Source organism: Primulina huaijiensis, chromosome 10 (assembly GCF_012295235.1).
Source record: "Primulina huaijiensis isolate GDHJ02 chromosome 10, ASM1229523v2, whole genome shotgun sequence".
In the NCBI taxonomy this organism is placed as follows: Eukaryota; Viridiplantae; Streptophyta; class Magnoliopsida; order Lamiales; family Gesneriaceae; genus Primulina; species Primulina huaijiensis.
In genome coordinates, this window is record NC_133315.1 from 18,692,080 (window position 1) to 18,704,023 (window position 11,944).

An 11,944-nucleotide genomic window follows, 5' to 3' on the forward strand; every position below is an offset into this window, starting at 1 on the left:
TATTTTATATAGAATAAGAAATGTTAGATGTCACTGTCGATGCAAACGACACCGTAATGATATAATTTATTGTAGTATTAATTAATTAACCATAAATACGAAAATTCCACTAAAGTAGTAATAATTGGAGCAGGTGATCCTACAATTTTGGAAATTATCCAAATTTTTGTAATAAATAATTTGAAAATTAGAGTAAATTTCTCCCAAGAAAAATTTATTACCGCCTTGATATCTGTATTCAGCAGTCACAAGATATGTGATTTTACTCTCTCTATGTTCTCTAACTCAATTTGAAGCTCTCTGTGTGCAAGCAGGTTCAGGTTTCTATGGCTTACTCTATTTTTGTGTGTGTGTGTGTGTGTGAATTTAACGGAACTGTTGGATTTGGTTTTTAAGTGGTCTGAACCATGCGCATTTTCGTAGCCCCATTGCGGGGTTGTTCTTGGGACTAGGGTTTTTTGTTTCTATATTTTTTTAACTTTTTTTTAACTGTAGTCATGCTAATTCTGCAGTTGAGTGTTCGTTGTGCGTTTTTTTTTTTGGCGAATTTAACAATCGAGGATTAAAATTCAACTCACTGAAGCGGAGATACAGTGTCTTGGGGCTGGAGAGGAAGTGTTGAGGTCGCCGGAGGAGAGATGAGTGCGTCGAGGTTTATAAAGTGCGTCACTGTAGGTGATGGAGCAGTGGGTAAAACTTGCTTACTCATTTCCTACACCAGCAACACCTTTCCCACGGTATTCACATTTTTTGTTTACTGTGTTTATTGTTTATATGTTTTTACTTTTGGAGGAAGTAAAAGCTTGATGTTTGCTTTTGTCTGGATGTTGATACTGTGCGACTGCGATGCATTTAGTGTTAAAGACATTTTGATGTGCTTCTGCATTTTGCTTGGGGAAGGGTGTTGTGTTATGGTTACTTTTGGAACAAACTTAAACAAACAAGCATCAATTTATGGCATCAACGAGGAAGATTAACCTGTCGCCCCCTCTACAAATGGATGAAAATAATGAAAGAAATTTGATGTGAACTTTGGGTCAAATTGGATTATTTTTTTTCTAATCGGTGTTCACTTTGAAATTACCGCCTCAGACATTTTGAGTTAATTTAGTTTGCTGCGCATGTGCTATAATTTTCAAATAATAAACTCTAGTTTCAACCTATATTTTTTTTCTCTTTGAGGCTCTTATCTGTGGAAATTTTCACTCTCTTAGCGAGATAAATATGTGTGCTTTGCGTTTCCTTTCATTTTAATAGAAAAATTACCTGCGTGTGCCAAAGAAATGCATTTTGCTACTCTTTTCATGTGTCCAAACTATCTTAAAAGACATAACACCTGGAGCTTATCTCGATTCAGCATGTAACTTTTCAAGAATTATTGTCTTTCTTTCTATAAATACCAAGTTACCAAATTCAGCTACACATGAAAGAAATTACTCACGTGAGTGAAATGAATCACATGTGAATTTTCCGTCATATTCAATTCTTGTCTAACCGAGTTTCTTTGTGACTCTACTATATTCATGCTCAACCTAAATTCTTGTTCCTTGCTACCATATAATTTCATTTTGGTTTTGACATTCGTTGGTTTCAAATATTTTTGGAAGAAGATGCCTCTAGATTTATCCTTTGGTTCTATATGTTTTCTGATTCAGTGTGTTTTTATCCCTTCTCTTGTTGGGCAAACAGGATTATGTCCCCACTGTGTTTGACAATTTTAGTGCCAATGTTGTGGTGGATGGGAGCACCGTGAATCTAGGATTATGGGATACAGCAGGTAATTATTGTTAAGGTGTTACTTTTCTTATCTGTCATTAAATTTATTGCATAGCGGGAATTAATCCTCACTTTACTGATCAGGCCAAGAGGATTACAATAGATTAAGACCATTAAGCTACCGCGGGGCTGATGTCTTTATTCTTGCATTTTCACTCATTAGCAGGGCTAGTTACGAGAATATCTCCAGGAAGGTCAGGCTTACTTGATTTACTGTACCGGATGCCTCAATTTCGTTTTGTGTATTTTCCCTTTTCAAAAGAAAGCCAAAAAAATTAACAAAAGAACACAGCAATGATTTGGCTGGACTTTTATTCAGCTGAGTCAACTTGGAACATTTTCAGAAAATGTTTTTCAGAAATTGTTCATCGGCTTTTTCTTTGTTATGGTGTATTAAAGTTCTAACTTCCTAAACCTACAATTTCATTTCCCATCCCCTCCCAACCAAACCCACTTTGTTGGAAGGAAAGAATATTCACGGTCTTTTGTTGCTGATAGTTTTTTCTACGTTTTTGGTTTGATGTCCAGTGGATTCCTGAATTGAGGCATTATGCTCCTGGAGTTCCAATAATTCTTGTTGGAACAAAGCTTGGTCAGAATCTCCTTCCTTTCCTTTATCTTAATAGTACCTCTGTCTATTTTTAATGTCTGGTTGGTACATTCAACTTGTCGGTTTGACCAATTTTTAAAGTTTAATTTTGATTAATTGAGTGAACTTGTCTTAAACTTTTTTAACAGATTTAATTTTGTTAAAAAAAAGAGGATTTGGAAATTTAATCTAATAAAAAATCTGAAAATCACTGAGTTTTGATGGAAAAGTATGGTCAATTCTTTGAGCCAGAAATTTCTTCGCCCGCTGAATTCTTCGAAAGAATCAGGAGATGTTAGAGGCTTTTACGAAGGCAATTGCTGAGGCCTGGGACCATAGCACCCCACAAAATCGCGGTCTTTGTGTTTCCTCCTTTTTTAAGAGTGAAAGGCTCAAGCACGTTTTCTGGTGAAGAAATGATTTTTTACTTAGGTAATATTGTTTCTAAAGGCGGAGGGGAATAGAATTGTATTTACTTAATCATGTAAAACTGTACCATCTGTGGACTAATCATCAGTGTAACGTGCATCTTGCCTTGCTCTTCATTATTCACTCATGTTCTCCCATGAAACTGTTAATGAGACAATTTTAAGAAGTTTAGTGATCTTAACACTAGCAGTCCCCATAACAATAGTCTGTCGTATAAATTAAGCTGTATCTGTCTTATTTAGCACATGTTCTGCTCAATCTTGTGAAAATTTTCAAATTAAAAGAGACAAGGAACAGGGTGTGACTCCCTATTTTTCTCCTCTCATCATGAACCATGTGAACCATTGTTTAGGTCAGCTTAATCTGATTATATTCTTTCTTGACCAGATCTTCGAGAGGATAAGCAGTTCTTTGTAGATCATCCAGGAGCAGTACCCATCGCGACTGCTCAGGTACAGTAATATATTAATATATTTGTATATCTTGGTCTATGTAGCACGGATACTATTAAATTTTTTTTCTTGAAATATCGGACACGTATACAACACGCCGATATACGTGTGGATACGTCAAAATCCGTGTCGTTGACTTTTTATAAGTTTGACCTGTCGGATACGTCTTGTACACGGCTATGATACGTCATAGACATGCCATGGATATGTTTCGACAAAAAAAAATTGTACATTAAATATATATTATCTCTACAATTTTTTATTTTTAATACTAAATTTGTATAAATATATATATAATTATATATATATTTTTTAATAATTGTCGTATCATGACCGTAATGTGTTTTATATTTTCAAAATTTGCCGTGTCGTCGTATCCGTGTCGTATTCGAGACGATATTCGTATCCGTATCTATGCAACATAGATCTTGGTACACCTCTTTATGGGGAGGATAACCAAGTATTGAGCTGGAATCCTAATACTTATTTTTTTCTCTCGAAGGGAGAGGAGCTTAGAAAGTCAATAGGAGCTGCTGCTTACATTGAATGCAGCGCAAAGACACAGCAGGTGATGATTTAATTAGAGAAATACGTTAACTTTGTACTCATTGCAAAACTTTTATCTCGTGATTGCACGGATATGCCCAAGGAACATGACATGTGGGGTCATGGGGATGTATTGCCATGTTGCACATAGATATATGCAAGACTCAGCTTTGATACGCTCCATCATGGTGTTACGAATGTCTGGAGAATTAGAAAGAAAAAGAAATTTGGGCACTGCTACTGTCTATGAGATGGGAATTGTCTGACCATTTGGACACAACTATTCCGGGTGAAACATCAAATAATTGACGGAAAAAACTTGAACCTGAGAATCAATCATGCAAATGCAATCAAGTTGAAAGTAGAAATAGATATGCACTATTCTGTTCTGGATTTTCCTCTTCATGATCTTTGGTGCAACCTGCGCAGTTACAGTTGACAGCTGAGAGGGTTTCTTGCCCAAATTTCTTAATACTTGCCTTGTCCTACATCAATGTCTCAGCAGTTGGCTCTAACGTCATACCTTTCTTTCAAATTTTTGCAGAATGTGAAGGGCGTATTTGATGCAGCCATCAAGGTTGTTCTGATGCCTAAGCGAAAGCCGAGAAAGAAGAGAAGGGGCCAAAAGGCCTGCAGCATATTGTGACTGCTGATACAATACCAATCGATGAGAATACAATCTTGCGGATCGTTTACTGCATCGATCAGATCTCCTGAGGATGTAATAACCTGTAGGTCTCTTTACTAAGTAACTCCCTTTAAGCATTTGTTTCCCATTCAAAAAATGCAATTCGGGATGTATTATATCCATGTTAGCCACGTGTGATAAATTCCGCCTTTTAGTGGAGTAGGCTCTGTGACTTTAGGTTGTGTAAGATATTATGTGTGCCTTGTATATCTTCTGCGCTCTCATTCTGAACATATGGACATTCTATGGATTCCATTTCGTCTCATCCCTGAACCAATATAGCCTCACTTCGCGTGAACAACTAAAATTCAGATAAAATTATTTGTATTATTCACACATTTACAAGTGCAGTGATCCTTGAGTGAGGTGCCCGCCGTATGGATGGACCCTCTCAAAAATTAACATATATTTCGAGACGACGTATGTATATTTGTTTGTTTGTTTGTTTGTTTTTTTTTATTGCAATGGGGCGATGTTTTATATGTAGTGAAACACTTGATATTGAATTCCTCTATTCATCCCAAAGTAAACTGCACATTGGTGATCTTGAACAATTGAGTTCAATTATATTTTTTATATATGATAAAATACAGATTTGCAATTGGGATTCCCAAGGTTCTTTTTGGGTTCTGCGCAATCCATTAATGCAAGGGATACAAGGTAATCTTATCCCTACTTATGCTGTTGCGATCAACTCCCTTATCAAGAATTAAAAAAAAAAACGTTTTCACGTGCAGTAAAGAAACCTGTGGGGGCATACTGTAACATCACTGCAACGGTCTTCGCGGATTTGTTTATTTTGTGATTTGAAAATAGGCCTTTTATGTTTACCAAATGGGGGTCTCTAATCAATTAGAAAATGACGTGATTTTGGATACTATCTAGGTAAACGTGTTAGGTTATAAATCTAAGAAGGGTATGATCATAAAAGATTTATCAATTTGATGGTGTGATTTTTTAGATTGTATAAGTAATTATCTATTAGTTTAATATATCGATATGGTCATTTGTAACATTGTCGACTCTTTGAGAAGTCGACGTATGCGGTAGCTTACTCTAAACGATTTTCATTTATCTTTTTCGATAGTTGTCTTTTCTAAGTTGTCTCTTGTGTTATCTTATTTTCAATGAGAGCACCGATGTTAGGTTATAAGCGAAGAAATATATCATCTCAAAACACTTGTCTATTAGGTGATGTAACATTTTAGAGTTTATAAGTCACTCATTATTAGTTTAATATATCAATGTAAGAATTTGTAACGACTGGAATCTTGACGGAACAATTATAATTATTGAGTTGTAACATCCACACCATGACATCGTTTGATACGAGTGATGAGATATTAGTTGATTACACATTTTTGTTATATTGTATGTTTGATTCAAGTTTTACAAAATATTAGAATTATAAATCATCATGTTATATATACATATATTTATACATATTATTATTATTATTATTAATATATATTTTTTCTTATATTGGAAAAAAAATTATCGATAATTTATTTTATAATATTGAAATTGTCTATCATGATATATTATACATATAAGTATATAATTAGACATTTTTTCTTATTAATTATTAATAGAATAAAAATTGATATATTTTAAATTGTGATAATATTTTTTATTTCTAAATATTATTATTATAAAATAGAAAAATAATTTTAATGATTAATTAATTTTTAAACATCTTTATTTTATATTAAAAAAAATTTTTTTGACGGATTCACATGTCCAACCTGTCTCCGATCTATCAGGTTCACGAGACTAGGAATGTGTCCATTGAGAGGCGGGACGAGTCTCGAGTTTGATCAAACTTGTCTTGTCACAATTCTTAATCATCTAATAAATAAAAAAATATTATTAATTGTTAACACCTGAAAAAGTGAGACACACGTGTCTCTTCTTTAAGCATAATCTCATATATCAAGAGTGTCGTAGTTTTGAACTGAGCTCTTGCAAACACACATAACACATGAATGAGCATCATAAGAATATTTCGATGTAGCCACTCTCAAGCTCGAGTCATGATTGAGAGCACGAAAAATAGAGAGAAAATTAAATGATTAAAAAGTAGTAAGTCATATTTCCTTTTAAATTTTGAATCATTTGTTATTTAGATACATTCTATATTCTTCTTTTTTTTTTCTGCTTACTTACATTTTTACCCCGTCTTCGGGACTTCGGGTCTTCACACCCAAGCCGACCTGCCTCGGCCTTCTCCTCCTCGTCGCTTTACTCTTCATGCCTGAAGACCCGAGTCCAGCTTGATCATGAGCTTCTTCCCTTCCTTGGGCCACGACCAATACCATAGTATAATGTTTAATTTTAAAGATAAAAAAAATTAGAGATTATATGTTATATTAACACCATTTATTTTTATAAATTACAACTGAATTTCAACTCAGTTACAGTTTTTTACAATGCTGTTTGGAGCTAAATTGATTGATATATAATTATTGATAATTTAGATTAAAACTAAAAAGTTTCATGAAATTAATTGAAAATAACTTTTCGAGTATTGTTAATTTTTTCTATGTTAGCATGTGATTATTTTATGAATCATCATGAATTTAAATAATTATTATAGTAAAGGTATATTGGGAACTTTAAAATATTGGTAGTTTTAGCAAGTGATTTTTTATATATACAATATTGTGAAAATTTTAATTAATAAAATCGATGGAATTTGAAACAATTGAGTTCTCGAGGCAAGAATATCTGATTTATTTTGTGGATTATTTTATTTAAAATTTAAAATAATTGGTCTGGGTATTTAAAAATTTGACAGACCGAATAAGTCTTTCGTGAGACGTTCTCACGAATCTTTATCTGTGAGACGGGTCAATCCTACCGATATTCATAATAAAAGTAATACTCTTAACATAAAAAAAATAATATTTTTTCATAAATGATCCAAATAAGATATCTGTCTCACAAAATATGACTCGTAAAATCTTCAAACATAAGTTTTTGCGTAACAGAGCGATAAACCTTATTTATTTAATAATAATATGATAAGATAGTTAAAATTATATTTGAGCATAAAATGTTATATTACAAAGTTGAAAACATGATTCCCTGACTTTCAGAAAGCACGCTGGATTGGAATCTGCGAATCAATGGCTATTATATTTCCTTCAATTCCAATTCCACCGAAGTAATTGTTTGGCCTTTTCTAGGGTTCCTTTTCGGTTTCAAGAATTCGATCTTTCTTCGTAACTCTCTCTACCGCTCTGTGTTTCTCGTTTGGGGATTGAAAATCTGAGGTAAATGTTAAATGTTCGCTCTCGAGGGTGATCACCTATCGGTAAGTCATTCTGATTTCAGAAGTGTGTGTGTATTTTTTTTCACCTTGTGTGAATACGTGAAAATGATTGTATTTATGCGTGCTTGTAGCTATGTCTCTGTGATCTAAGCAGTGTTTGCCCTTTTGTAATTGTTTGATTGGTCAACTTTTTCAAGTTTCGTTTCGTGCTTATTTTTATTTGTTTCGCATTTTGAGACAATTTTGCCGTAAATTTTTTGGTACCAAGTTGGTATGTGTTCCAAGGCTTTTTTTTCTTAAAGTTCCAGTTTTTGCCATATTCTCTCTTATGTCTAGGGTGTTTGTCATCTTTATCTTAAAGTAGAATTAGAGCCGTTAATTGAGGACTTGGAGAATGATCTCTTGAATTTCCAATTAAAAGCTAGATTATGGCTGATTGATATCTTTCGTTGGTATGCATTTCAACAGGATTTTGGTCATGCCATTGACAAAGAACTGACAAAACTAATTACGTTTCAAGACTTGCACCAAGTATTGGTCACTCTTTCATCTGGAGAATTAACTCATTGGATTTGATATACATTTCTGCTGAAAAATGGACGAGGGGGAGCTAAATTTCCCTAGCGACCAAATGTTATCATGCTTGGATATGGCTAATGCTCCCAGCAGTTGCTCATTTGACATAGATGAGTTTCTTGATCGCACTCAGACCTGCAACGATGCCGTCGGTCGTAGAGAGGCTTCCACTGATGTTCTTTGCCGTACACAGGCATGCACTCATGCCCATGCTTGCAATCCATCTGGTCCTGATAAGTCTCACACTCACACTTGTATTCATGTCCATACCCAAATTATGCCAACCACCAGTGATGTTCAGGCTCCAAGCGATGACACTGCTGAGTCGATCGAGAAGAAACCGAAAAAACGACCCTTGGGTAATCGCGAAGCTGTACGCAAGTATCGTGAGAAGAAAAAGGCTCGGGCCGCAATATTGGAAGATGAAGTTGTTAAGTTGAGGGCTTTGAACCAGCAGTTAATGAAGAGGCTGCAGGGTCAAGCTTTATTAGAGGCTGAGATTGCTAGGCTCAAGTGCTTGCTTGTGGACGTTAGGGGACGGATTGAAGGAGAAATTGGATCTTTTCCTTACCAGAACCCGGCTAAGAATGGAGATGTTTATGAAAGCATTGCTAACTCTAGCGTTCCTGGCACATACATGATGAATCCATGTAATATGAGGAGCAGTGATCAACTTTATTGCCTTCATCCTGGGTCTGAAGGCGCTGCCTTAGACAGTCAGGGCCTTAATGATTGTGGATTTGATAATCTCCAGTGTTTGGGGAATCAAAATTCTGGTCAGGAGCTTCCTGTACGTGGACGTGGAAGTTGTTAGTGTGTTTGCTGGCAGTACTTCTATCAGGAATAAGAGAAAATGTGAGTTTTTTGCTTCTCATTTTAGCTTACTATTTGAAGGATTGATGGTGAAAGTTGTAACGGCTTCCATTTTGTGGCTACATGATATCCTGCTGGGTGCGGAACTTTGTTTGCCCTCTTGTTTTCTATGATTTGGGGGAGATGATCTGTGATATAAGTTAAAAAAATTATCAAATGCTCTCTTTATCTCATAGTTATACTAGGTTCGTCTCATAAGTGAATTTCCATATTAAATTCGCTAATGAAATGGCCACAAGGTGTATCTGAGGGAAACTGGTTCTAGAAGATTTCTTCTTCTTGTATGATCTTATGCCTTTCATGTGCATCTTGAGTTGAATTATTCCATATGAACATTTATATATGTGGCCAACTATACAAACGCTCGAGGATTACTCAGATTTTTACATGTGCAGAGAAATGTCATTATGCGCATGGTCAAATATATGAAAATTGTGGAAAAAGAGACAAAAAAGTAGCAACTGGTAGGTGTACATTCAATGATTTGTTATTTGATTAGAAAGTCACCATTTTTGTATGCCTGAGTTAAACTTAGCTGGAGATGAGATGGGTTCATTTTATGGTTTTCACCTTTCAAATTTTGTCTTCTTTCTCCAACTTCTGTATCATGATCAGGGACCAGTCATGTTTTTCACAACCAGCGTCTTGTTTTTGTGAGTCTAATATTTTGTTCATGCTTTTATCAGGGACGGACGGCTTGTGCAGCAACAGTTTGTTCAATACTATGACGCAGACTCTTTTAAGATAGAAGCATATTCATATCAACATGTATCGCTATTTCAATCTCAAATCTTTTTGTGGATATTAGAGTTAGAAGTATGTAGTTATAAACCCTGTTAATTTATCACCATCAGTTGTTCATTCTTAGTGGCATCGGAATTAAGACAAGTAGATGAATCATAACACCAGAACTTGTGAAGAGGAGACCAAAACATTGGTTTTCTGTGAAGCTCTGTGAAATTTCTTAGAACCTTTTGAGATAATGGGTATTTTTTACTTCTGTTTCTTCTTGATTTTTTCTCCTTACAACCTTCTCCAGAATAGCTTGGTGTCACCTCTGTCTCCAATTTTTTAATGTTTTAATAAATATGTGTGCGCGCGCCTGCGCGTAGCTGCACGCCTTATATGTGTGTGTACACATATATGTGTATACACTAGTGCATCGACGAACATGTTAGATGTTTGTACAGTCACAGTGTACAAAAATAGATGAATTTTAATCTTAAAAATAAGTTATAAAAAATATCGGTACTTTTATTTTTTGAGGACCCGTGCTACAAGAATGTGAATGGTTCCACGACTAACAATCATAATAATAAACTTAGAACAATCATCGATTAGTGTCGTTGTGTCTGATCAATGTCCATCATCTTTCAAAATATCAAAGCTAAAAGTGTATAAATTTTAGATATTTCAACAAGTTTGATGCCAAAATTTAAAAAAAAAAATTAATGGTTTTTATTTAACGATCACAATTATCTCTATGAGTTGGCCTGTGAAAACCCCTAACTTTGGCAAACTTCCATATGATATATATACCGTATACCTGACACGTGATGAGTGCATATATATTAATTTCTGTTTGTTTTAAATAATTTTGGTAGAAAAATTATAATAAGGTTAAAATTTAAAAATTATACAGATTATTTTTATAAGATGTTTTTTTTCCAAAAATTTACCGTGTTTTATAATAATTTTTGGATTAAAATTAATTTATTAGTACTTACAATTGAATAAATTTGAGATAAATCTGTGTTAGTAAATTCAAGACAGTAGAATTTTTCTACAGTATTTAATATTGGATAAACTAGTGGAGTGTATTCAATCCAGAGTTTTGATAACTTTTAATGACTTTTTCAAATGAGAGACCTTTATGGATTTGATAGATTTTTATTGACTTTTACAGAATCTCACAGATTTATGTGGATTCATGTAGATTTTTTTGCAAGATTTTTATAGACTTTTGTGAAATTATTTTAGAGTGGGTCTCATGTGAGACCGTCTCACGGATCTTAATCTGTGAGACAGGTCAATCCTACCCATATTCACAATAAAAAGTAATACTTTTAGTATAAAAAGTAATACTTTTTCATGGATGACCCAAATAAGAGTTCCGTCTCACAAATATGACCCGTGAGACCGTCTCACACAAGTTTTTGCCATCATTTTATATAGGATTTTATAAATTTTGTACTTAATTACAACATATTATTTTTTATTAATTTATTTGAACCAATAATTAATTGACATATATAACATATTCAGTTTGAAATAATTTTTCAATATTTATATTAATAAATAAATTTACTTATTTAAAAGTTAAATCATTTAATACTTACATTGTATATATGTGGGTTTGTATGCATATTTGTAAATTTTTTAAAATAATCAATTCATTAATCTATAATCTTGTTTTTGAATTAAAAATATACACGAGAAAATAATAGTATTCAGCATTTTGTGAATATAATTTTGTATAAAAATATCATATCTTACATATTAATTGAAAAAGCTAAAAAGAATTTAAAAAATCATGGTTGTTGCGAGGCTATTCAATTATTAAGAATTAAGCGACATTTTTTTGGATCATCTTTTATTATTATTGAATATTACATTAATTTATATAAATCATAAATTAAAAATCACAAAATCAATTCTAGAATTCAAAATTTCATATGGTATTAAAATAAAAAAATTATTAAATGAACAATCAGCCAAAAAATTGAAAATTTTGAAAAGGA

General features: G+C 33.4%; 2 protein-coding genes across 5 annotated transcripts; both read left to right on the forward strand.

The window, feature by feature from the left end:
- Positions 1-118: 118 nt before the first annotated feature.
- On the forward strand, positions 119-4,745 carry LOC140986294 (rac-like GTP-binding protein 5). The gene is made up of 8 exons (XM_073454442.1): positions 119-314; positions 513-737; positions 1,690-1,777; positions 1,861-1,970; positions 2,305-2,368; positions 3,182-3,246; positions 3,749-3,814; positions 4,337-4,745. Exons 2-8 carry the CDS (start codon positions 639-641, stop codon positions 4,436-4,438), a joined length of 594 nt encoding a protein of 197 aa, XP_073310543.1. The 5' UTR covers positions 119-314; positions 513-638; the 3' UTR covers positions 4,439-4,745.
- Positions 4,746-7,536: 2,791 nt separating this feature from the next.
- Positions 7,537-10,203, forward strand: LOC140986293 (basic leucine zipper 23-like). 4 transcript variants are annotated; one of them, XR_012176922.1, is made up of 4 exons: positions 7,537-7,796; positions 8,223-9,185; positions 9,599-9,667; positions 9,890-10,203. XR_012176922.1 is itself a non-coding variant. In XM_073454440.1 (3 exons), exon 2 carries the CDS (start codon positions 8,350-8,352, stop codon positions 9,142-9,144), a length of 795 nt encoding a protein of 264 aa, XP_073310541.1. In that variant the 5' UTR covers positions 7,537-7,796; positions 8,223-8,349; the 3' UTR covers positions 9,145-9,185; positions 9,890-10,203. The 4 variants fall into 4 exon arrangements, 3 of the variants coding, with proteins under 3 accessions (XP_073310541.1, XP_073310540.1, XP_073310542.1); XM_073454440.1 differs by lacking the exon at positions 9,599-9,667; XM_073454439.1 differs by lacking the exons at positions 9,599-9,667; positions 9,890-10,203 and having other exon boundaries at positions 8,223-9,319.
- The last annotated feature ends 1,741 nt before the right edge of the window (positions 10,204-11,944 follow it).